General features: G+C 37.6%; 2 protein-coding genes across 5 annotated transcripts in view; one reads left to right on the forward strand and one right to left on the reverse strand.

Moving 5' to 3' along the window:
* LOC123873921 (cyclin-dependent kinase-like 4) overlaps window positions 1-14,032 on the forward strand; it is a 41,913-nt gene extending 27,881 nt beyond the window's left edge. For all 3 annotated transcript variants that reach the window (XM_045919019.1, XM_045919021.1, XM_045919020.1), the window contains 9 exons: window positions 5,903-6,086; window positions 9,125-9,197; window positions 9,533-9,604; window positions 10,498-10,564; window positions 10,805-10,881; window positions 11,421-11,800; window positions 12,370-12,479; window positions 12,914-12,996; window positions 13,406-14,032. In XM_045919019.1, coding sequence (XP_045774975.1) covers window positions 5,903-6,086; window positions 9,125-9,197; window positions 9,533-9,604; window positions 10,498-10,564; window positions 10,805-10,881; window positions 11,421-11,800; window positions 12,370-12,479; window positions 12,914-12,996; window positions 13,406-13,450 — 1,091 coding nt within the window. In that variant the 3' untranslated portion in view covers window positions 13,451-14,032. The remainder of the gene's footprint in view (window positions 1-5,902; window positions 6,087-9,124; window positions 9,198-9,532; window positions 9,605-10,497; window positions 10,565-10,804; window positions 10,882-11,420; window positions 11,801-12,369; window positions 12,480-12,913; window positions 12,997-13,405) is intronic.
* The window catches only part of LOC123873925 (SH2 domain-containing protein 4B-like), a 76,679-nt gene that overhangs the window by 5,319 nt on the left and 43,901 nt on the right, over window positions 1-27,459 (reverse strand). Inside the window, exons 2-11 of one of the 2 annotated variants that reach the window (XR_006797804.1) lie at window positions 26,016-26,129; window positions 23,355-23,474; window positions 22,759-22,932; window positions 20,101-20,340; window positions 19,332-19,509; window positions 18,602-18,706; window positions 17,898-18,005; window positions 17,190-17,381; window positions 15,801-16,862; window positions 5,752-5,757 (exon numbers count right to left, since the gene is read on the reverse strand). Coding sequence is in view for 1 of the 2 variants with exons in the window: in XM_045919032.1 (XP_045774988.1) it covers window positions 16,765-16,862; window positions 17,190-17,381; window positions 17,898-18,005; window positions 18,602-18,706; window positions 19,332-19,509; window positions 20,101-20,340; window positions 22,759-22,932; window positions 23,355-23,474; window positions 26,016-26,120 (1,320 nt within the window). In the remaining variant the exon portion in view is untranslated. Of the gene's footprint in view, window positions 1-5,751; window positions 5,758-14,600; window positions 16,863-17,189; window positions 17,382-17,897; window positions 18,006-18,601; window positions 18,707-19,331; window positions 19,510-20,100; window positions 20,341-22,758; window positions 22,933-23,354; window positions 23,475-26,015; window positions 26,130-27,459 lie in introns of those variants that run through there. The other variant, XM_045919032.1, reaches the window with a different exon arrangement.

The raw sequence follows: 27,459 nt of genomic DNA on the forward strand, positions 1-27,459 counted from the left end.
TTCTTTTAGAATCTCGTTTGTTTGGCGCCTCTTCTGCGTAGTTTTCATCATGCAGATCCTGAATTTGCTTGATATATTCATATCTGAGGTGAAGATCTTTATCCATTTTCTTTTCTATGGTGAACAGTCTTTTTTCGGCTGATTTGTAACTTTCTGGCATTTGGTCATCTTCATTTTTCCACAGCAATCCGACTTCAAAGCGTCCATCTTCTTGCCTTTTACAGGTTTTTTCTAATATGGCGAGAGCTCTTCCATCTGAGTCTGTCGTAGGTCTTCTTGGTTGCACTCCCAAAGATTCTATGGCGAAGTGTTCTTTAATCAAATTGTGCATTTGATTTTCGACCATGTTTACGTGAAAACACTTATTCAAGAAGTTCACTGGCTTTATGTTTTTACTGTCAAAACCATGAAGAACCCACCCGAGTTCCGTCAGTGAAGCAACTGGTTGACTGGGTTTTTCTCTCTTAATTTCTTGAGATACGATCAGCTCCCAGTTGTCTTGTTCTATGAGTAACCGAGGTGGCTCAAACTCATAATAAAGAACACTTGTCATTTCTTTCAGATGTGGATATTCTTCTATTCTTTCTTTATCCAGGAATTGTGGAGCAAGATTCAGTTCTTTGATGGTGCGAACACGATCGAGGCTTTTCTTTCCTTCTTGGTGGACTTCTCGTATTATTAAGTTGAGCTTCTCAGAGTCCCTCTTGCGTATCAATTTTCCTCCAACTGTTTCTAGCACCAATTCTTCTTCAGTTCCCTTTGCCCCAATATTCTTAGCTATTCGTGAATCAAAAAGAGAGACCGTTGATCCTTCATCCAAAAGTACTAGTATCTTCTGGAATCCTTTTGGTCCAAATACTTCTACCGGAATTATCTTCAGATAAGCCCTGGTTGTTCTCACTGAGTGGACTGGCAACATTGTATTCACTATCATTCCTAAATTTTCAGCTCCACTCGACTGTTCTGAGCTTATAAGCTCCGAGTGCAGCAGGGACTGATTCCCTCGTTTATCTGGAATGATATCCTTTGTTTCTTCCAAAAATGAAGCCTGGATCCAGTTCTGAACATGCGAAGCTGTATCTTCTTGTTCCTCATCCAAACCGTCTTCTAAAGCTGAATTCGCAGCTCCACTCGACTGTTCTGAGCCTATGATCTCCGAGTGAAGCAGGGACTGATTCCCTCGTTTATCAGGAATTACATCTTTAGTTTCTTTCAAAGATGACGTCTGGATCCAGTTCTGAACAAGTGAAGTTCTTCCTCCTTGTTCCTTATCCAGGTCATCTTCTGAAACTCTGGTCGTTTCCACTGCGTAGACTGGCTTCGTTGTATTTGCTATCATTTCTGAATTCTCACCTCCACTCGACTGTTCTGAGCTTATAAGCTCCGAGTGAAGCAGGGACTGATTCCCTCGTTTGTCAGGAATGACGTCTTTTATTTCTTCTAAAGTAGAGGTCTGGATCCAGTTCTGAACGTGAGATGTTCTATCTTCTTGTTCTTTATCCAGACTAACTACTTTATCTTCGATTCGTTGTTTCTCGAATCTGATTCTGGCCAGATTAGCTGCTGCTTCAGCGCGCTGCAATTCTAAAAGCGCCAGTTCTTCTCTTGCTTCTAACTCGCGTAATCTGGCAGCAGTTCTCTTAGACCGAACTGACGTGCGGATAAAACCCCCTGATTCAATCGTCTTCAAGGTTCTGTTCTGGTTCTTCCACTCAGCCATCATCTCGTCAGTGGTCTTCTGTTCTTTGAGTCTAGCCCCATTTTCGAACATCTTCGTAACTTTTGTCGCGGTATATCCCGAAGATTCCATATTTGAAGATCTTAAGTTCGTGGCTATAGCTTCGATAGATGTGGTCCCTTCTGATCTGCGCAAATTCGCCTGTTCTGTTCGTTGCGATGTATTTGCGCGTAAGGGCACACATTCTTCCTTCTGGAACCTAGTGAGAGTCATATCTCTTGTTCCTGTTCGTAGCTTCACCTTCAAAAATCTTCAACTTCCAGTTCTAGAATCTGTCTTCCGGGATCCGGTTCGAAGGACCATTTGTTGCGGCGCGTCGCTTGTAGATGCGTAACAACGCCTGGGAACTTGTCCCACTATTGTTGACGGGGCGCGAGTGAGTGGTCAGGTAACTATTTTGCACCCTGTCCCTCAGTTGGCTCGTAGGCTGGTTCTAACGTCCCGTCCCGTGCACCCCGGTCGTGCACCTCTACCGCGACAGGTAGATGTAATTTATTGGTATAGACGAAGAGAGGTTTCTTGAAATAAAATACTTATTTCGTATGCTAGTCTCTGGGCTGACTTGGGCTGACTTGGGCTGACTGATTGGTCTCGGCTCATGGAGTGGTATTTATATCATGAAGCCAGTAAAATATTCCCACACCAATGAGTGAACCCTTCGAGACCCTCTTTATTTCAAGTTAAGTTTCACACACTTATTTCTTAGCAATAAAATAGGTTGATTTAAACACAAAAATGACAAGTTAACATAAATTTAACCTTAATTGGCCTCTACAATACAATTGGCCTCTATTCTAATTTCTGTTCTCACTAGGCTCCTAATAAATCTAAAACATAAGGGCCTTTTAACCTACACTACACTACTTGAGTTCCAAATTCTACGAGTTTAAACACTTTAGTCAAGCACGTAGACGACGCGAGGAGTCATAATTTAAAACGTTCTTGAAACGTTCCTTTTTTGTGGGCAAACAGCGAAACATGGCCCTTTGCCTAACTTATAGGTACGTCGTGCGCAGAATTCACACAATATTAAATCTAGTCGCTAACAACAACAAACGTGGTTTCCTGAGAGTTTCGTTAACTAAATGCATATCGAAACTGAACTATCGCGAAGCGAGTCAAGCGAGCGTGAAAATTTTTTTAAATATATTTCTGGGATAATGTCATGCCACAAACGCGAGCGTAGTGCAAAGATATTTGCCTAAAATTTCTTTCGTACAACAAAGAAAATAGTATTTTGGTAGTAGGTACTTATTATCGCGCCCTGCCCTAAGGGCAGTACTGTAGGTATATTACCATTAAAAAAAAACTTACTCTAATTTTAATAGAACATTTGCCAGGAATTTAACCCGCCAAGCGATGTTAATCCAATAAAAACAAAATCATATTGCATTTAAATGCGGCAGTACACAGTTAATTGCGTGAATACAGGTAAACAAAAAAAAAAACCCCGCTGCCCATATACTATACCTACCTGCTACTCGTAGTACTCAAATTATTGTGCCAGTATTAAAAGTAAATTAGCTGTTATCTAGCGTGGTAGACTACGGCCTAAACCCTTCTCATTCTGTGAGGAGACACTTGTTGCTCAGTAGTGGGCCGGCCATGGGTTGTTCATGGTGAGCTGTTATCAGCAAAGTTATGTTTGAAACTCAAACATTACGCGTTTCAAGTGGTAAAAATAGATAAATGAAAACATTTCTCCTCACTTTTGTAAAAAAAAAACACTTATTTATGCACCCCGTATTTTAAAACTATCTGACTACCTACCTACCATAATTTTAAATTTAGTTAAAGAATAACCAGATAAGATAAACCTACTTTTACACCCATTTTAGGATTTATATTTCTCAAAATGCTCAATTTATTAACCCTGGTCACTATTACTTTATTACAACGGATCACCTTCATTTTTATCAATTAACATTTTATATCCCCAATCACTTAGTAACCATTACAAGTAGAGACGGATTATTTCACTGGCAGGCGTAAAACGAAAAGCTATTTCATGTAACTTTTTCTACCTTATCCCAAAGCGGTTTACAAAAAATAATAATTTCACAAAACAACATTCAAGATGCCCAATGAGTGCTGTGTGATAATATCGCGTCACTGTGTGCTAGAAAAAGGAAAACATCTATCTATACAATGAGTGCAGCAAACGATTGAACCTAAATCCAGAACCTACCTTCCGTAAAACAAAACCACTATGTGAAAATAAATCCCTATCGTAACTCTTAACCAAACTAATTCGGCACACGATTACAAGTGTGAAGATTGAAATACCACGTTCCGTGAGATATTCACCTGTGAAATCATTTAATGAGAAATAAAACCCCGGCAGGACATAGTAGATACATCCTGAAAACTATTTAAAAGTAACAATAACGCCCATCATTAAGTAAACCACACTTTTTATATTGTTTAACACTATGTTCACTATCTATTCCATTGTACCCACGATACAGGATAACCTAGTGCGGGTACCACCACACAGACACAGGAAAATTGTACAAGACTGTATTTTGTAAATAAACATTTTTCATTTTTCATTGTAAAATAAGCCTTCTAAATACCTCAATGTTATTTAAACCACAATTTGAAGGTCGATCGCATTTGTATAACCAATATACAAGATGAATTATAAACATGTGGGTAATTCTAGGTATCATAACGTTATATAATTTCCATTCCAACTCGGAGCAAAGCTTTCTAACAAAATGATAACTAAATGTAGAACAAACAAAACGAAAACCCACACAAATAAAAAAAAAATTACCATTAATAGGTATCAATAAAAATAAAATCATGGAAAGATCCTACCCGTTTATCCAGAAATCCTTTGATGCCATGACTAGGTACTTTGATATATTGAGGCCCAAATATTGGCCTTGTGCTCCAAAATGTCTGTGGTCTACTAGACCTCCACTTCTTTCTCGTTCCTCTGTATATTTCCACTTGTTTCTCTGAGTCGTGAGCGTGACAAGAAAATATTATATTTTCTTGATGTCCCTCTTCTGACCTTTTGGGTAAGGTCTGACGAAATCACAAACACAATCTTTATGATAAATTATTACACTTTTATTTCATATTTAAATTTATTAACTTTTACATTTGTGTCAAATAAATGTTGTTCCTCTTACGTTAGTATATTTTTGAATGTCGTCGTTTTAAAACCACTCTTACAGGTAACCTCTCCACGTTTATTAGCCACTCCCCTTTTTATCTTATCGTTATCGGCCAATCCAAATTGTACAATGAATAAACTTAGTGACTAATATACAAATCATCAAGCTCGTTTCACAAATCATCTAAGTAATAAAGATGTTTTCATCTTATATATTGATTACAAATATTATCCTTTATTATGCTACAATTCATCAACTAAAAACTATAAGAATTTTATATACAGTACGTTTATCGATCAGATGTTGAACAACTTCAGCCAATCAATGACGCCTTCTAATATGATGTTATGATTTGAGTGGCGCCAACTATGTTTTATAGATAATTAATATGGGCCAAGCTTACAGTATAGTTATCTTACTTTGAAAATTGAAAATACAATTTTTTTGTTCATGAACATATTGTAATTTTTTTGTGATATAATCACAAATTCACAGTTTTCGGATTTTTTCTTTTACTTTTGCTATAGGACCTATCTACCTGCCAAATTTTATGATTCTAGGCCCACGGGAAGTGCCTACCGACGGATAACAAAGTGATCCTATAAGGGTTCCGTTTTTCCTTTTGACGTACGGAACCCTAAAAACGAGCATAATATGAGCAGGCGGGTCACGAGAAATAATTATCACCCAAGAACATTTGTAGAACCAGAGGAACCGCTATGCGTTGTCGACTTATCAGGAATTTGTAGGAACTTTCTTCAAACGTTCGCAAACGTGGCCATTTGAGCGATTTTAGTTCGCGACCTTTAATCTTGTACTTCATTCTATATCGATAGTTTTTACATATTAAAATATTATTTCGTCTTGTCCATAGATCATACCAACAGTTGTCTTGCAAGTTAGGTTCCTAGAATTTCCTAATAGGAACAGTTGCAGTTTGTTACGTTGTTAAATGTGTGAAGAGTCTGAACTATGAAGTGTCAGGAAATCGGTTTGTGATCAAGTCTTTGAAGGGATATCATGTGCGTGTGCGCAGGGAAGCTGGCGCCTCGTCACCAGCAAGTGGTGTCGCGGCTGGCGGGTGGTGCTGCGTTGGCGGTGGGCAGCGGCGGCCCTCGCGGCGCTTTGCCCGGTGCGGCGCATGCGCGGGACCTGCTCGCCGCGTGTCTACGCACCGAGCCGCGAGCTAGGCCCTCTGCATCGGCGCTGTTGCGGCACAAGTAGGTGAACCAACCGCGGCCGCGTCCCAAACATATAAACTCAAACTCAAACTCATTTATCCAAAGTAGGTGTACTATTGTACTCCTTTTGATGGTAAGAATTGAATTAGATTTGTAAAATGATGTAGTTGTGATAATTAATTACGTAAACTTAAAACTAAAGCTACGAGGGTTCCAAACGCGAGCAGGTCTCAGAAGAGCCCACAACAAACTCAGCCGGGTATTCTTTTTACTATCACCATTCACAAATTGCTGGTTGCTGGCTGCTAGATGCTATCTAGAGTACAGACACAAGTGACTCAAATGATTGATCCAATCGAGACTCCAAACGCGCTGGCTGCCAATTATGTGAACTGTCGTCTAAGTAAGTTCAGACAGCTGTGCAGTGAATGGTGATGCTGGTACGTCGTAATGCGACAGAAGTTAAATCGATGTATCATAACTCGTCACCTATTAACCTTACACATTACCATCATTGTATTGTACTGATTTGACTTTCGTAAGCGCTTTTATAATTCTAAATCGAAGAATAAATAAATACAAATACCTATCACGCCCAGCTCAAGCTCTGGGTCTAGAAAGAAAAACTTGAGACTGTATATTGTACGTTCTTTCGAGTCTGGTGGACTGAATTTTATATGCAAAATTGTGTGTAGGGCACAGACGAGCAGTGTACCTATATTTTACAACGGTAAAATACACACTGCCCGTCTGTCACCGTTCTTAGAAGAATCTTTTTCTTATTCGAACTTGGCTTTGACACATGGCCGTGTGTCTTGATTTGAATTGATTTCTTTGATTGGGAACTGCAATATTGCAGCTGTGACTGCGCAACGGTCGGCAGTTGCGATGCAGTTGGCAACTGCTATACCCACGGGAACTGCAATTTTACAATCGACTTGCAGTCCAAATGCACTGTCTGTGGTCTTGGTACTAAATAATAGTAAAGAAATGATTTTGAGAATGTTAATAATATCAAATAATTTAAATTTTATTAATGTAATAAATAATACTAAGTATGTAATACAATAACATGAGTAATGAGTATTCTTAAAATTAGATCTTATTTGATTTTGGCAGTAGGTGACTTAAAACAATCTATACTTTTATATTAAAAGTTATTAGTACAAAATTAATTAAGAATAGAATCTCTCCTATATATGCGTAAGACTTTATTAGATCCTGTAATTGCAAAATCTTGATTTATTCACAATTTTTCCCACAATATTCCGAGATATAACCAGGAATAAGCAAACGTGTGCAAAAGTGTGGGACACCCTCAGCACGATGGACCAACGATATAAAGCGGCTCAGGGAAGTGGCTGGAAGAGATCAAGGCTGGGGACCGGGTGTGGTGGCACTCTTTAGGGAAGGTCTATATCCAACAGTGGATATCCACAGGCTAATGATGATGATAATGATTCTGGGATGATAATGTCTGTAATATCAACGGTCGGATTTTGGCACGTATTTAGGAGAGAAGAAAAGATTAGTTAGCCTTTGTAGATGGTGGCGGCATCACCGACAACTTGTATCGCCGGTCCAGCTTTGATGAGTCCATCGCGAATGTTTCTGCCGACCTTTTCCTGGAAATAACGAGAAATATTGGTAAAATTGTATTAAGATAAGATTAAGAAAAGGGACATTTATTGGAATGGACCTTCACTTGCTCCATAAAAAACAAGTAGATACTTAGGCAGTTTCTAAAATGCCGGGAAATCTGCTGTTGGAAATCTGCCAAAATATCTTTATTCATCGGTGGATGAATAGTATGGCGAAACGCCGTAGTAAAAGACGAGGGGCGAGGGACGAATGAAAACAATTTTGTTTACCCCCCTTACATTTCTATAATATACTTTAGAGTACTTTAGACTAATTAATTATTATTTTGGGGGAAAGAAAACAGTCTGAAGAACTCGAGGAATTACTCATAAAGAAGTACAATGAACACATTAAAATACAAAATTAGTAAATTAATTGTAAAAATACTTACAATTCTCTTGAACAACTTCCATTTAGGGCTCGGAGCTCCAGAAACAGTTGTCAACGCCACGATGCAAGCGAACACGAACAAGAAAATCTTTGCGAAATTCATTATTGATAGTTTATTTATATTTATTGATATTAAATTAATATAACAATACAAGTTTCCAAACTCTTGCAAGTCTTGAAATGATTTGATGCTTACTATCCCGTAATACACTTTATATACTAAACAAAAGCAACAAACTGAATGTTGCGGTTGCGGAAATTGTTTTGCACAATTATGAACCATAAAGCTACAAACATATGAGTCATGTAATATGTAGTGGTATGAAAATAGGTGCAATAATAAAGTTGTTTGTTGAGCTTCGATAACGGTTAAGTCTAGAGGGAACTCCCTCTGTTTGAGATAAAGGTGATTCCTCTGCAGTAAATATTTATAATTTAAATGGTTCATAATCGCTTCCAGTTAATTTTTGTGGTTTATGGGGTTTACGGTAGGTTTGCGGCTCTAAACCTACGTGTTTCGGGACTTTTTTGATTTACCTATACAAACAAATCTGTATGTGCTATAACTTCTGCATAATACAATTTTCTCAGTAGATTTCCTAATAATAGAAACTTTACCACCCCTATCATGAATCCATCGCCGCGCCGGCTCACTACTGAACACGAGTCTCCTCTCAGAATGAGGAGGCTTTGGGCATAGTCCATCAGATTGGCCAATTCCGGATCGGTAGACTTCATATACCGTTGGAGAACATTATGGAGAACATTATGGAGAACACAGGCGTGCAGGTTCCCTAACGATGTTTTCCTTCACTGTTAATGCTATAGTGATATTTTACTTACTAATACCTACAATAGTTAATACAATATTTAGGTAATAAAACTGCCATATCCCTTCCAAATTAGCCCTCTTTCAATTCTAAGCCTCATTCCTTCATCACTTATCACCAGGAGAGAAAGCAGTCAAGGGCTAACTTGTACCTACAGCTAAGTGAATTAAAAAAAATACCTCTTTAATACCTCTTTTTTTTTCTTTTTCATTACAGATACTTCATTACAGATTCCTTTGCCGAGAATTTTAATGCTGAACTCCGAAAGAAATTGGGAAAGGAAATAGAAGTACGTAAAAACATTAATTTTGATTATGTAGCATTAGAATTAGATAGGTAATTAGGTACCTATCTTGGTACCTACATTTTTCTAGATGATGTAAAGTTTTGAAAAAGAAACAGCTTTGTAGTTCGCCGTCTTGGATTTGAAAATGGGTGTAAGTTTCGTAATCAGCAGCCCAAGATATGAGATCATTTCTTTTTTAAACTTCGGCTAGAATGGACTCGTAGTCACCCTAGGAGCATCAAATTTTTTTTTTTTGTGAAGTAGAATTTGGTTTTCGAATAACTATAATATTAATAATGTAGATAAGTATTAACTAATAGTTTTTATATATCTACTAGACACCACCACCTCAAGGAGCGCCTAGAATCGCCGGCAAACCACGGCAGCAATGGACGTTGAATATTGTTTCGGTAATTTCAAATTCTCTGTAACTTTGTAATTATTATTACCTATCTACCCCTGAATTCAGTAAACGTCCAATATAAAATTAGTCCATTGGTTGTTTTATTTAAAAATTTAAAATTCCTAGCATTGCGTTAAATCCACTTTCACACATAGGTACTTGCCTATTTAATATCAATTTCCCACAAAAAAAATCCTTTGGCGCACTAACTTCTGTAAATTAGGATCTCGCCGGCAGCGTCTTTCTTGGTAACAACCCAAATTCAACTTAATATACTTGACATTAAGATGAATTTAAGTTGGACTTAAAACAGTGTGCTTTAACTCTATGTTGTCCCGACTGAATCACAGTCAAAACATAATATTACAAACTTTAAAATGTTATTATCATCATAATAACCCAAAAAAATTTCACATCTGATAATTTTATTTTATTTTCTTTTTTGGTACAATTATACTTATACAAAACTTTTACTATAATAATTATTTTAATTTTTCATTATTTTAATTTTAAATTTTAATTATCACATTTTAATATTACTTTTAATTTACGTAATTTAATTTGTATAAAATTATGGACACAATTTATTGTCTGAAGTAAAATATTTTTATTTATTTATTTTTATTTATGTACTTATGTGGCTAAGCTACATGCTTATGCAGCTTAGCCACATGAGTACATAGAGTTTTGGTTGTCCCGTTTTCTTTACACCTATGTTTTCTTTTTACCAATTTCAACCATATGTCAAAATGACTAAGGTCGAGTTTGAGTTGTCTCAAAAATATACGCTGCGTCTCGGCTTCACTTCACTCTGCAGATACGCGTTACACCTTAGTTGCGAGCTGTAATCATTTCTTGACTTGAATGAAATATTGAATTCATTTTTTTTTTGTTTCACAGGAGCACAGTAGATCTCGTACAAGTAGTACGGCGGGAGAATCTCTGATTGACTATAACTACACGCCTGGTAAGTTGGCTCTCCTTCACTATTGACTCAGGATTAAAGCATAACGCACACCATCAAAGTTGAGTTTGAGTCTTTGAGTCTCCTCTGTGTCGTTTTTATTATACCCATTTCAATAATTATACATGTCGAAATAAACTCATTATCACAAAGGCCCAGCTCTACTTCGCTCTCTAAGTATGCGTCAGCCCTAAAGCAAAATTAAAATCTAGGAAAATTTAATTACTTAATTTATATCGCTAGGTGCTGAAACACAAATGGAGACAGCTTCTGTGGAAAAGAAATCATTGCAACCGACTACAACGCAGCCAAGCGATGAGGTATGCAAATTCAAATTCAAAATATTTTTATTCAATTAGACTTTTACAAGTTCTTTTGAATCGTCAAAAGCATCTACCACTGGTTGGGAATGCCGATCTAAAATCTCACCGTAAAATAAAATTGTTAGAAACAAAGTGGTGCTTGCTGGTCAGTTTTATTGAGTTTGCACCAAATTGACTCCGGATTATCTTGGTCCAATAATTTTGGTTCTGTTTCATACTATGAAGTTAAAGTTATACAATTTTTACAATTTATTAGAAGATAAGATGGACACCAGAGCAGTCTCACTGAAATAGCAGCGATTTAATAAACGGCAGTTATTTTCGAAAAACTTTAAATGTTACCACAAAACTACCCATTCATATTCTAGTGTGTCAGTAATTTTTTTCGACTTTCTCGTTAAATATTGGTGAGGTAACCAAAAAAATGAATTGTTTTCAAGATTCGAGTACAGGACTCTATTATTCTTATTGGTTTCTATAAGATGGATGTTATAATTTCACATTTGCCAACCAACTGACAATATTTCACTTGACAGGTCCCTATAACCAGAGGATCAAGCACAACAGCCCCAAACGAAATGTGCAGCTCTATCACAGCTAGTGCACCCTCGGCCGCAATTGCACCCGTAGTAACGAATCTGGGTGCACCGGTCACGGGTCTGGGTGCACCCGTTGCGAGTCTGGGTGCACCTGTTACGAGTCTGGGTGTACCGGTTACGAGTCTGGGTGCACCTGTTACGAGTCTGGGCGTACCGGTTACGAATTTCGGGACAGTCGTAACGAGTTTCGGAGCATCGGTAGCGAGTGTTGGAGCAAAGCCGTCGTTGCCACGTTCCCTTGCGCGCGCCATCGAACAGACCTTCAATACGTTTCCTGTGCCTGTTAATACTTATCCACGAACACCGTATATAAAGAAGTAAGTTTAGTTACAAGTTACAACTGGCTTTTTCCCACAACTTCGCATAATAATTTATAGCCTACTAGAGGATGCCCGCGACTTCGTCCGCGTGGATTTAGGTTTCTAAAGATCCCGTAGAAAGTTAATTTTCCGGGATAAAAAGTTTCCTATGTCAATTATATGGACGCAAGCTACCTCGGTACCAAATTTCATACAAGTTGGTTAAGCAGATGGGTCTTTAGGAATCTCGTGGAAACTCTTTGATTTTCCGAGATAAAAGTAGATTATGCCCATCCCCGTGACATAAGCTAACTCTGTAACTTTCGTCAGAATCAGTTATACTGTTGGGCCTGAAAACTGAAAATCTAGTAGACAGAACAGACACACTTCCACATTTATAATATTTCTGGTTCCTTAAAATTGGATCTGCTTATGCTAAGGGAAGCCAGTCGTCGACCTGAATTATACTACCTACTGTTGTATTGTCCATAAACCAAAACCCTTCAACTATATTTTAAGCAATGTTTCGTTGGCATAATATTATCAAGCATTTGAATAAGACACTGACATTAATTTGTGTTGTCCAGGGTGAACAATAAACTGGTGATGGAAGAGGAACTCCTGCGTGGTCGAGCGGCTGCCAAGAAAGCCACCAAGAAAACACCACCCGACTTCTCGTTGCCTTACGTTCCTGGAGGTAAATACTTACGCTAATGTTATTACATTTTCTAAACTTTCTGCTAGTTTAATCCATAAAACTAAGATTAATATTTATAATGCACAATGTGTGTCAGTCTGTGTTTAATAGCTTTTCACGCTTTTGACAAAATGTGGTATGAAAAAAGCTTGCATCCCAGGGTCGGGAATAGGCTACATTTTATCCCGGATAATTAAAGGATTTTCACGGAATTTTAACAACCAAAATCTATATGGACAAAGTCGTGTTCATCATCTAGGATAGAAGATGAAAATTGTCATAGCGCCACAAAATCCTGAAAGTGAGTAGGGTAAGCATTTATTTGCTGACTGTTGGCTTTTATCGAATTGAAAAATGGTTCAACCAACTGCACAAGTCTTCAGACTTGTACAACTTTTGTGGCATGTATTCATTGAATCCTTATTCTGTTTCAGCCAGCAACAGTCCAATGAAGAAAGCGAAAAAACCTCAGATGTCCAACGCGGGAAGCAAATCATACGACGGCTGGGATAGCAATGTAAGTTAATCAGTTCTGAACTCGGCCTTATTCCATGTCTATAATTATAAAGGGAAAGTCAAGGGAATGATAAAGGTTACGGAAGGATTTCAGCTTTCTAAATCCAAGGGGTTGAGCTGGGTGTAGATGTTTTTTTTTTATTCATAAACAAGTTAGCCCTTGACTACAATCTCACCTGGTGGTAAGTGATGATGCAAAGATGGAAGCGGGCTAACCTGGAAGCATTATAGCAGTTTTAATTAAACCCATACTCCTTTGGTTTCTACACGGCATCGTACCGGAATGCTATTGCTTAGCGGCACGGCTTTGCCGGGAGAATGGTAACTAGCCACGACCGAAGCCTCCCACCAGACCGAAAATCAGATAGGTATTTTTTTTATTTATTTATTAAAAAAACGTTTTTTTGTAGATAACACCAAGCTCGCGAACACCAACAAACCTCCCCTACATGTGACTGTACGGCCATGGCTTGTGGAGAAGCCATAATTGAAAAAAAAATGTCCGTATTTTCATAAAACGTCTACAAATAACTCCACCTTCTGGTTTACAAGGAACAATTAATAATTTAAAATAACGACCATTGAAGAATAAAAAACCTGCAATAAAGCTATTAGATAATATAATTAATTAATTAGTAGGTAAATAATGAGAGATTGATACTGAAATTTTGATGGTAATATAATATTTCTGTTATTCCAAAAATTATTTCTTTGAAGAATGAAATACTTGTTAGAAATGTATTTGTGTGTGCTGTGAAAGTATAATAAAAATACTTAGAATAATATTTATTTGTTGTGTTTAGTCAATAATGTTACTTGTACTTATAATTTTAATATCTTTTTATTGTTTGCGTTATTATTATTCTTAATAAATTCATAATGATTTCGGAACATTTTCAAAATTTGGAAAAAAATTGTTTGTTTTATATTAGGTACGTGAAATGACTAGATAAATAATAATGATAGACGCAATAATAATGAATTTAGATAAATTTTTGGTAGTAGATATTTCTATTATGATATTGAAGTTATTTGTAAATATGTACATTGTAAAACTACACTCGGTATTAAAACTTTTTACAAATATAACTTATTTTTTAATAACAATAATCTAAATAATTGACATCTAAAGCAGAGTCTACATTGAAGTAATGCGTTATATAACATTAAATAACATGATGGTTTGAGGTGTAAACGTTTATCAACCCTGAAATTTGAATATCACATTTGCTACACTTCGCCTAACTAGATACTAGGGGCAGCACACATATGGCGAAGCGCAGCGCAGAGCATTTTTCACAGTCAAAATAATATCGACATTGTCCTCATTGAAATAATATCCAAAATCAATTGTGCATCCGTGCAGATACTCGCGTATCCGCGCGCAGTCTCGCTCGTGCTCGCGCATTCTCTGGTAGACATTCGCGTAATGTGTCACGCGATTAGAAAACTTCGCGGACATGCTCTGCGCTGCGCTCCGCCATATGTGCGCCGGCTCTATAATATAAGTTATGGATTCATATTAAACTTCTATGAGTGGAATCAATATTAGGAATTTGTTTAGGTATTTAGGAAAGAAGCGGGTTATTAAATAAAACGAATACATTTAATTTAGATTTTAATATAATATTTAATTAAACTAATTGGCAGTTAATGACTAAACAATAAACACAAGATCAATCGTCAATATTCTACGCATACGTTAGATGGCATAATATTATAGTCAAGCCACAAGTGTCATCGATCAAGCGTTCCTTCATAATTTTACGTTTACTGACTTACTGTACGCTTACATGCCGCTAGTCAACGGAGCTTCAATGATGCTACATAACATAGTCATTTATCGGGTAAAAGTTATTGATCCATTGATAAATTAGTTACTAACGAATCTAGATACCCTTGATTACTTATTCTAATTTGAAAAAAAAATACGTTGTTCATGTTAATTTTTCTCAAATAAGAATAAATAAACAGTGATTTTTTGAGTGTTTTTATTTATTAGAGTTTTGACTAGTCCGCATAATATAAAAGTAGCAGACAAGCGTACACTAAGCATAATACCTCGAAGAAACAACGCTGGTTGCACTGTTGCGAAACCGATTGCGAAACTTTGGCATAGTTTTTAATTCACCCCACACTCTGGGAGTATTATGTCTGGGAGTATAAATATATGCAAAGCGCATCCAAAATTTGTATGTTCACACTTGCACCAATTGTAACTAATACCTACTGTCATTTTTAACAAGTTTATTCCAAGGTTGATAAGAAAAGGACAGATATATAAAATATCTGTGGTAGTAGTAGTGCAAGCGAACCTTAAAATCCACAATCACAGTAATAAACAAGATATGAGTCCTAGTTATTCTCAAAAAGGAAAGTTTAAAAGAAAAGTACTTAGCACCATTAAAGAAAAATATCATAAGTAGGTACTCATTGATTTCCTTATAACTTTTCAAGAAAGCTTATAAATACTCAAAGTCGTATTATAATTTTATGTTTTGGGGCTACATACTGCTACAGAAGATACTAATTACTATTTTAAGCGATTAATGTCATAATCTCAATTATAATATTATAATGTATTACAAACTACGACTTAATGACTAAATACTATAGATATATTGACTGCTTATTTAAATGGTCCCTTATATTACATGTCAAATAATGTACACCAATTCAAATCAAACTTAAGTAACACAAGTGGAAATAAGGCTATTTCTTTTCCGCCAAGAATATTGTGAAAAGGATGACGCTACTTTTAACCCTCACATACTTTGTTCTTTAGAATTAGCCTTAACAGTGAACCCTGACGTTTTGTTACACATTATTTAACTTTTCTACATAACATGTCTAATAATGTAACATTATAAAATATAACACATTTCTCAATACTGAAATGTAAATATTTTACGAATGTTACATTTACAAACACAAATTTAATACTAATAGTTTACTCGATATTGTTACAATACACTCATATTATACACGCATTAATATTACAATGTTATCTAATTACTATGTAACATTTTAAAACTAATGTTACGTTTAATATGCATAGTGTAGACTCAACTTAAGCGGTCGCTTACTACGAGATGATTCTCAAGAGTTACAAGCTATGTGCGCGTTTATGTAGCCGGAATAGGTTATGAAGCTATATCCTATCCACGGAAAGAAGTCAGTAAGTATAACGCTCTCTCTGTAACGTAATCCCATACAAATGATAGACGCAAAAATCAGTGAGAGATAACCATTTTGAGTCACCAACCAATCACAAACGCACCTGTTTTTTTTTTCAAATTGAATTTCACTCTTTTTATACAGAGTTTACAGAAAACAGTTTTAAATAGAGTTTAAGGAGATTGGTTGGCCACTCAAAATAGTTTAACGCCCCCCTGGGTTTTTTGTCTTTGTTATTTGTATGGAATAACGTAACAGAGAGAGCCCTATACAAACTTCTATCCGTGGATAGTACCGTCCTTTTGTTAAAAAGCGGCTAAGAAAGAGTTTGTGACTTGTGAGTTATCGCCAAGATTTATGGGAGAAATTATTTGTTTTTATAGCGCGAATAGAAATCACTTTGTGAAAATTTTAACTCTTCACTTATTACGCTGACAGACAGACAGTATGGGTTCCGTTTGCTTGCGGCCCTTATGGTAGTGTGCGACCAACTTTAATGGCTTATACTAACCGCGCAATTTGATGTCAAATGATTGCGCGTGCGCTTATCTCAATAAATGCTAACTGTATTAGGAACGCGACAAAATGGCGGTTAAATGACGGGCACGTGCTTGGGCGCGCACGGCGCCGCCAGCAGCTCCCCGCCGCTCTCCGTGATGGGCACCTTCCGGTGGTAGTTGATGAGGTCGGCTGGAAGAGGAGGAAATTTTGTTATTAGATCCGACGTCATTTTCGTAGTCATTACCTAATTTGAAAACCTCGGAATGACAACCATATTAATATTTTTGAAGAGATCGTCTCCAAAAATCTATAACAGCCATATTAGATTTGAAAAAGCACGTCATTTTCATAATGAAACCCCCCACAACCTCAGAAATTCATGCATTTCTTGAAAAGAAGAATACACGATGAAAACCTTTTCAACTCTAACCAGCGACCCAAAAATCTCGGAAACACATACAAGATGGCGTACCCGCACACCCGGCCCGACAGACGTAACAGGGGTAGAATACATACCGAGAGTCTCATGCGCGATCTGTCCAGCGCCAAGCAGCCTGTACCCATCGCTGGCGTCCACCAGGTAGTGCTTGCAGCGCGCGGCGCGGTACGAGATGGCGTACCCCCACACGCGCTCCGACAGACGTACTAGGAAACTCCCCTCTGGTTGTTGTGACAGGGTCTGTTCCGCTTCTGACCGTGTGATCAAACCTGTGGGAAAGGATATATCCAAAATGCATTTACAGAACTGTCTAGTCATTCAGTTGGAAGCAAGGAATAATGGAAGGAAAGTAGTTGCGGAAGATCTGTTAGTGTCAGAGTAGAAACTGATGAGTCTGTAACACTGCCATGCATCTTATCCTATAAGTTTTCTGGGCTTGTTGCTCTAGCACCAGCCGGTAGCCGGTAGATACGGTTACCCACTGGAAAATTCAAGCCAGAAAAATTTGAGGGTATCCTGTACTTCAATATAGCTTTCATTGGAATTTTCACTGCAATTGAGCACAACATACTCCACCTAGTCTATATAATCTCTTAGTACAAAGCCTTCGTATAATTATGATTTCGTCAGTCTCCATGCAAGCTCCATAATTTACATAGAAAACTACCATATTTCCATTTTAAAATGCAAAATACATCAGCTCTTATCATTAGACGAGATCGTAGTTTCTGAAGAGGTTAAGAAATTGTGTTTCTTTTAATCGTTTATTTCACACACAAACTTACCATGGAACCAGTTGACGGGCTTGTTGTTTTCGTCCAGACCGACTGCTCGTTTGAGTTCTTGTGTTCTGAACCACTCGAGCACTGCCTCTCTGTTTGGCGGTTTACCGGCTAGAACAATGAAAAGGTATAACAACCTGATGGCGATGATATGATGAGCGAAGTTATGTTATTGCTTATCATTTTACCTAATTCATTGTATTTGACAAGACGTAAATTAAAAATTTATAACACGCCCGACAAGTGAAAGTTACAGTGACTAGAAAAGAGCTGATAACTTTCAAACGGCTGAACCGATTTTCTTGAATTATAGCTAAGAACACTCTCGATGAAGCCTCCTTTCAAACAAAAAACCGACCAAGTGCGAGTCAGACTCGCGCACACTTTCAAACAAAAAAAAACTAAATTAAAATCGGTTTATTAGTTTAGGAGCTACGATGCCACAGACAGATACACAGATACACACGTCAAACTTATAACACTATTATTGTTATAACATAGCATGAACTCAACTTATGTGATTGACATTCCAACTCGTTCGACACGTTTTTGCTCAACGTTTCTGTCACAAATCAGGAGTAAGGTAAACGTATGTTTTAGTAATGTTAGCACATTGCTTAAATACCCACAAGTTTTTAAGAGACAAGCCTGTCTACTTCCTTTTGGAAACTTGAGCTCACGCAATAAGTTATGAATATTGTCATTACCTGGGACGTGACAAGGCGGCGTGAAGTCCACGCTGCGCCGGTGCGCCTCTCGAGCCGCGCGTGCAATCTCTCGCATCGCCGCCTCTGCTTCTTTAGCTTTGCGCTCTGAAATGTATGATAAACATCATCACTTTCCATCAGGTGTGATTGTGGTCAAGCGCTTGCCTATAGTGAATAAAAAAAAAAACTCAGTAATGAAATCTCCGAATTCCGAAAGCCAAACTACAGCTCGATCCGAGAGGCCGCCTTATAAAATACTATAAGTGATCTACTCTCTTGTACGGCTGTGAAACTTGTGTTCTCAAAAAGGAAGAAAATTTTCCATAATATGTGGATTACAGGATAATCTGGAACAGCTTTACACCGAACACTAAGGTATTGGAATAATTAGTCTACAAAGAGAGAAAACTCACGTCCACACATGCGAAGGAAACTGGTTTCTTTGGACTTTTATTATTATTATTTAATTCTCATTCGTAAGATTAGTGTTGAAAGGAAGAATTGTAGGCAAGAGGGGACTCTAGGTCGCTCAAGACGCAAATTAACGATTTGTGTCTTGAGTTAGACGATATAAGGGGGGCTTGTTACCCAAAGTTAGAAGAGGCGGCTTTAGATAGGAAAGCTTTTCGTATGATGACTGCCAAACTTGGTTTGAAGAAAGCACGCTGATGAAAACCTAAGACTAGATATGGATACGCCTTATCTCCCTTTAAAGTTGTCAAACAATTACCTTGTTCTCTCCACACAGCATCCTCATCCTGAGCTTGCAGCTGCGCATCTCTCAAGGTTCTCGCGCGTCTCGCTCTCAGACCTCGTAAGATGTCGCCCGCCCTCGCCGCCGCCACGCGTCGCTCCCACGCCGCTACGCGCAAACTCACTCCGTCACCGTTGCGGGGCAGACCTGAATCCTGAAAGACGGTAATAATACGCTCTAATAAAACCATTCCTAGTACCAACCTAGAACAGTTTCCGATCACCATTTCGGAGAAAAAAAGGTAACACCTTATCAAATAAATTATAGGAATGAGTATGACTTCTGAAACCTCAAAAATCTACCACCAAAAAAAGTAAGGAAAAATTAAACTAAAATCACGCTGATAAACTTATAAGTAACTAACTTATGCCTGCGACTACAGTACCCGGCAGAAAATATTGCAAATCGAACTTTAGAAAGAGATAACGTTTTCATAGAGCATTGTCTCTGTCATTTAAACCGATCAAACGTCACATAGATATAAGTGATAGAGACGACGCTCTACGAAGCAGAAATCTCTTTCTGAAATTCGATGTGCAATATTTACTGCCGACACCTGTACACAAATTTCAAATCCCTATTTTAGCCCTTTTGAGCCCCGTAGGGGTTGAATTTTCAAAAATCCTTTCTTAGCTACATCATAATAGCTGCATGCCAAATTTCAGCCCGATCCGTCTAGTATAGTTTGAGCTGTGCGTCAGTCAGCCAGTCAGACACTTCTTCCTGTTATATTTAGATTACTCACCTGAATAACGTCTCTTTTGCCTTCAATAAAATTGAACTGCAGCGTATTCTTCTTAAGGTTCAGTTTGAGGTTATCATCGCAGTAGTCTTTGTACTCTTTGTCCGCCTCACTGTCACTTTTCTCCTTCACTTCTGGTTCCAAAGCCGCGATCCTTTGCCGGAGTTCATCCACGGTGCAGTAGAGATCCAGAGTGTCTTCCAGGTCCAGGGAATCCACAGTTTTTGGTGATAGGTCGAACTTCTGCGAATAAAATTGGGATAAGGACTATCTATAATTTAAAAGAGTTAAAGAGTATTATTGATATTATTGCGCCATATCTAGCCTTAATTTTTAATGAGTCTGTGGATACAGGCGCTTTTCCAGATCTCATGAAATGTAGTAAATTGATACCTCTTTTTAAATCGGGTAGCAAAAGTGACCCAAACAATTACAGGCCAATTTCAATTTTGCCAACACTGAGCAAGATATTTGAGAAAATCATGCTCAACCAACTGCTTCAGCATTTCAATTTAAATAAGCTACTCCATTCTGAACAGTATGGCTTCACTAAAGGTCGATCAACAACCGACGCGGCCGCAATGCTGTTAAAGCATATATTCAATGCGTGGGAGGGGTCGCAGAATGCCATTGGTATTTTCTGTGATTTATCCAAGGCATTTGATTGCGTTGAGCACGAGACTCTTTTAGTTAAATTGAGCCACTATGGAATCAAAGACACTGCGCTTGGTCTCATTGCGTCCTATCTTAGTGATCGTATTCAAACAGTATGTGTGAATGATGTGAAGTCATCCGGATCAGCCTCACTAATGGGTGTTCCTCAAGGCTCTATTCTAGGTCCTTTCATGTTCTTAGTATACATAAACGATTTACCATATGTAGTCCAAAATATTTGCGATATCGTACTATTTGCTGACGATACGTCTTTGATTTTTAAAGTCGATAGAAATAAGGACAATTTTGACGATATAAATGGTGCCATATCTCAGGTAACTCACTGGTTTACTGTAAATAATCTACTTTTAAATGCAAAAAAAACTAAGTGTATTGAATTCGCACTGCCCAATACCAAGAACACAAGTAACATTAATTTAATGATAAATAATGATATTTTGAAAATAGAAGAGACTACTACATTTTTGGGGATAACCTTAGATGCGAAGCTGCAATGGGGCACCCATATATCAACTCTTGCTGGCAAACTAAGCTCTGCTGCTTACGCGGTTAGAAAGATTCGACAATTAACTGACGTGGAGACCGCAAAGATAGTATATTTTGCTTATTTTCATAGTATTATGTCTTATGGAATCTTAATATGGGGTAGAGCGGCAGATATTGGGAGAATTTTTGTATTACAAAAAAGGGCAATACGCGCAATTTATAACTTAAAACCACGCGATTCACTTCGAGAAAAATTTAAGGAAATAGGTATCCTTACCGTAGCCTCTCAATATATTTACAACAACATAATTTTTGTAAGACAAAATATTCTTAGTTACAAGAAGGTTGGCGATCTACACAACAGGCTGACTAGACACCGTAACAGGCTTGCGACTCCTACACTCCGTCTCAGGAAGGTCCAAAAGTCATTTGTGGGAATGGGTATAATCTTCTATAACAAAATTCCTCAGTCAATTTTGGACTTGCCTTTACACAGGTTCAAAAAATCTATTAAAAATATGCTCTTGAGAAAAGCATATTATACTATCGAAGATTATGTAAATGATAAAAAAGCGTGGATTTGAACTTCGATTCGCTCCAGCAATGCGCAGGACTTCAATTGCTTTTATACATGGCATAATATTGTATATCAAATCTTTGAAAAGAGCAACCGCCGAGTTTCTTGCTGGTTCTTCTCGGTAGGAAAGGCATTCCGAACCAGTGGTAGATGCTTTTGACGATTCGAAAGAACTTGTAAAAGTCTAATTGAATAAAAACATTTTGAATTTGAATTTGAATTTGAATTTGAGTGGTGGCGGGAGATCGTCAAGACCCTGCAGTGGATCAGATGAGAGAGGTTGATGATGAGCTTTCGGATTCCCTGGAAAACCCTGAAAAACTTGGTTGATCTCTCTTTCTTTGGGTATATCTATTTCTGAATCTTTTCGTTCTCCAGAGATTTTTCCTCTTGAGTTTGAAAAATTGCTAATGCTTACTTATTTAAATCTATAATAAATCTTTAAAGACATTTTGGGGACGATCAGACGGCCGAATTGACTGATAAGTACATATTTTTATCGGATGGCCGATTGTAATATTACGATTAAAGATTTGAACAAGCAAACCAAGAAGAGGTAGGTAACGTTTTCTATAAAACAAAATATTATGTTTTCGCTCATTGTAGGATTTGCGTAGCTGAGTGGCAGATATGGCATTGAGTTGTAAGGTACCTACTATGTAGGTATAATAATACCTACCTCAATGGTTTTTGACTAGGTACTTTGATAGCTTCCTGCTGCAAGGTTAAATGTAATTAACTAAATAAGCAAGTATTAGAAAAGTAAACACTGCTTTATTAATCTGTTCTTTTGGACTTGACTGCTATCACAGATGATGCAGCGCGTTTGCCTGAAAGATGTCTATTTACTCTTCTTTTGACGATTTTAATATTGTAATTAGCAAGAAAACGGAAGCCGGAAGAGCATTCCATATGCTACTAACCTGTTCTAAGCTATCCATAGGTTTGTAGTCAATCAGATGGGTGAGCTCCTTCTCGACTGATTTGCGCAGCTGGTGCGCCTCCTCACGAGCCTGCGCAAGCGCGCGTTGACGAGCTTCCTCTGTGAGTATGGTCTCGATTGATTGGTCCTCTGGGTGCTCACCCATCACCCATACCTGGACGGGATCAAAAAAACTTTATAACACTTTTTAGTAACTCGACGTTTTATTCCGGCGTAAGTTAAAATGATTTAGCACTTTGATTTACACACCCTACTTCCGAATTAGGGTGACAAGACCCAAGCCAGCAGTTTTTGAAGTAACATTGGTTTATGTAGGATATTCTGAGGAAGCCTTTTCGTAAGTTACTTGGCATGCGAATTGCGATTTCGCTACGCCTTCACTGCTTGCCTTTGGTTTGTTTCTGAGGATTTGCACTTCTGTGTATAACAGCTGGCATAAGGTAAAATTATTTCAATAACGCACTTCTGAATCTAAAGCAGCAATTTCAGCCAATAAAACCGTAAAGATATCGTGAAAAAATTAAAATTGACCTGGAGAGAATATTACCTATACTTTATTTTAGCAAGAATGCTTACCCATGGTTCGCCATCTTCCCCCTTCAGGAACTGCACTTGCTTCTTGGCGTTGGAGTGAAACTTTGGCCGGTCAGTCTCCTCTTTGCTGACCTTCTGATCCCACGCTTGCCATCGACGCACCTACAAAAACAAGAAATACCTAGTTGAATGTGAATAAGAACGAGGACAGAAAGCTCTGGCGCTTCTAATCAAGCCATAATATTTGAAGAGTTCCCAGACCAGTGGTGTGCGCTTTGTGGTTTTAGGCTGAAATCTAAAGAGCGCACTAGACTTGGCTCAGGTTTAAGTTTCAGTTAAAACGAGAAAGATTTATGCCAGCGATATAACGCTGTCTCGTTTTAGCAGTGTCTTAAGTCTGAGCCAAATCAAAGTGCACTCTATAGATCTCAACCTTATATCTGGAAGGTACTGGGTTTCCGACTGGGTGATTTTGGGGATGAATTATTTTAAATTAACTCACGCTTGGTCTGAAGTTTAATTTTAAACTTTATTGGGGGTTATTTTAATCGAATGTTTTTGTGATAGTTAGATATTCCTTTGATGGATGCTTTGTATGGGTATAAGGTCCTTTTGAGATTGTTAAAAATAACAGTTCATTAACGATTCGACATTGACATTTTCTTTAACTGCTTTGGCATTAAATTAAATAGTAATTTGTAAGCATTTGTAAGTAAATTACTATTAGGAAATTAATGATAAGTATTCATTAATTTTAGTATGTCTCTGACATATTGCTTGCAGACATGATATAAATATATAGCTAATATTACAAGCAGGTTCCACAATAAACGCAGCAGCTTCACGAAAGATTTCGAGGCCTCATGGCTGGTATGAACACGCCTCGACCGAGGCAAATGAACATCCTTCAGTTTAAAAGATAGGTAATAATACTGTAAAGTGTTTATTTGTTAGTTTGTTCTTCCTTCGCACTACAACGAAATAATAGATCGACGTGTTTTTTTTTCATAGAGAAACACATTACCTAGGTAGGCTAGGCTACTTTTTATTCCGGAAAATTAAAGAGTTCCCACGGAAGTCGGAACTGTACCTATCCAGCATTTGATAATGATAATGATGATATAGCTTCAGGTGTCTACTAACTCTTTACTCTACCACAGTTCACGACAGTTAGGGAACTTCTAACCAAACGTTGAAGCTTTGACGTCACTGGCGGGCGTCAAAATATGTATATTTGATTTAGGTAGCCCTAAAGTAGCCCTATTTTTCTTCTTTGACTCCCAGTCACAAGTTAAGGTTCCGTACCTCAAAAGGAAAAACGGAACCCCTAAAGGGTCACTTTGTTGTCTGTCGTGTCTGTCAAGAAACCTATAGAGTACTTCTCGTTGACCTAGAATCATGAAATTAGGCAGGTAGGTAGGTCTTATAGCACAAGTACAGGAATAAATCTAAAAACCGTGAATTTATGGTTACATCACAGAAAAAAAAAATTTAAATGTGATTTAACTCTCAAAGTAAGATAACTATACCAAGTGGGGTATCATAATATGAAAGGGCTTTACTTGTACATTCTAAACCAGATTTTTATGTATTTTTAAGCATAATAGTTTTTGATTTATCGTGCAAAATGTCGGAAAAATTCCAGAGTACGGAACCCTCGGTGCGCGAGTCTGACTCGCACTTCGCCGGTTTTTTTTGCACTCTGACTCTAGTGGTGACAATCACATCATAATCATCGATCTAGGAATATACCTTCTGTATATCTTTGATCCCAATGACATGCTCGCCACGCATGAGTAATGATTTAGTCACACGGCCGCGCCTGTGTTTAACTATTATCGTTTAACTTATCGTACGATCAAGGTAAGGAAGGAGTTCTATGGCGCAGTTTGTGATACGCAATGTCAATGTCAAATGTACATATAAGTAAGTATACTTTTTGCCGTGACAACGTCTTATAATTCGATAGGGCCGGCTGCACGCACGAAAAACCATGACTCATGCGGCGTTACCTCGCTCTGAGGCGTTCCATGTAAGGCTTGAAGTGCAAGCGAGAGCGCGGCTTTGTTGTCACGTTCAACTATCGTCAGTAAACCGACTTTACAGACAACCAATTTTTTCCTCATTTAATAGAGTAATCTTTCAAAAATACATTTCGGAACGAATAGGTAAAATTCACATTCCGTTTTAAATGATCAATATCATACATACTAATCCTCCTAATATATTATATAAAACACAAAATAATGTTTTATTATGTCCGTTATAGACTTTGAAACCATCCTTCCAATTTGCCTCAAACCGATTTCATATTGAAGATGGTTTTCGCCCACTAAAAGAATGTACCTATTAGGCTAATTAATTATTTAAGCGTGTCTATGGTTAATAGTAGCATATGCCGGTAATCCGCTAGTTCGATAAAAAACTAACCACAGCTGCAAAAATAATCAATGCAATAACCGAACCAGTACAGTAGATATATTGTAAAGTTTATGTCACTGAAGTCTGAACTGATTTCTGTGGATAGTAGATCAAAGTTGGCATATTCGTGGCACTTTGTGGTTGTCCAATCCCCATGATTTCGAGTGGCCTCAGCACACAAGTGAGCGGTGGTTGATCAGTAATTCCTAACCGATTGTCTGATCAACCTTGAGTCCTACCTAGGTACCTAGACCTACTTAGGTACATATAGATTTTAGTTACCTGTTCTTCTCGCATCTTGCAGAAGAGCGTCTGTTTCTGGGTCTCGTCGAGCTCGGCGAGGATCTCCGGGTCCACCCACATGTCTCGCAGGATCTGTTGCAGCATCGTGGTGCCCTGCGAAAGAAGTAAAATTTCATAAATAACCGGAATAAATAAGTATCACTGCCCATTTTATAATGCGAAAGTGTGTTTGTTTGTTGGTTTATTGGTTTGTTGGTTTGTCCTTCAATCATGCCGCAACGGAGCAACGGATTGACATGATTTTTAGGGTTCCGTACCTAAAAGGAAAAACGGACCGTGTTGTGCAAAATGTCGGAAAAAAATACCCGAGTACGGAACCCTCGGTGCGCGAGTCTGACTCAGTGGTGCGACAGTAGGTACCCATCCTACGTGTTTTGTTTTCAGTAGCTATGTCAAAGTAAATAAAGATGAGTTTAGACAAAAGACGAGCCCGCCGACGACGAGAGACGACTTCGTCTGTTTGCGCTGACCCTTAGAATTCACAAGAGATAGGGCGTATGCATAACAATCAGTTCACTGAGAGATGATCTAAAAATCAATGCAAAAAAAAACAGTAGGTATTGTATTTGAACGCAACAAGGAGTTTACATGACAGCAGATAAGAGGAAATGGTCTCATCTGGGATTTCTTATCGACCGTCATGGATCCTTGACAGAGAGATTTGATCCAAAGCACCGAAAGATAAAGAATTGAAAGTAGCCTGGAAATACCCTATCTCGAAAAAGTAAAGATTACGAATAATCTTAATGATGATATCCGAAATTCTTACGTATTCGTCAATCATTATTTATCAATGAACCATAATCTATTTACTCACAATTGGCAAAATAAAAATCACTTCATTTAATTTATCTGCCAATGGAAAAGTGTCCAAAAGAACTTGGAATCGTCAGTTCCTCAAAAACTTTTTCAAAATAATTTTTGAGGTACTGGAACTAAAACCTTTTCCACATAAATATATGTGGAAAAGGTTTAAGGAGCCCACTGTATGAATAGGTATCCTAAAAATATGATAAAATGTAAAGGGGGTTATGATCTTCAGCAACGCAATATTAGATTCAGCAATGCAATTCAGATACACAAAGACACATTTTTTTTAAATACTTAGACTACTAAAGAAATATTTATATTATGTGTTATGTATGTATTACTTCTTCTACATAATATAAAAAAAAATTAAACCTTGTACAACTTTAAAAATTACATAAAAATCATCGATCTTTATAAATGCTTAAATTGCATCCCATATACATATAAACCGAATGAATCAATTTACTGCTTGAGTATTTTTGTTCCAAAGCCTCCGAAGGTCAAATGTATAAAGTTAATTCGATATCCTATTTATTTCTTGTATGCGTCAAGGTTCTATTGATGTGCATAAAAACTTTTGAGTATAGATCTTTTGTTACAAACAAGTGCAAAT

This window comes from Maniola jurtina, chromosome 17, assembly GCF_905333055.1.
Source record: "Maniola jurtina chromosome 17, ilManJurt1.1, whole genome shotgun sequence".
NCBI lineage: Eukaryota > Metazoa > Arthropoda > Insecta > Lepidoptera > Nymphalidae > Maniola > Maniola jurtina.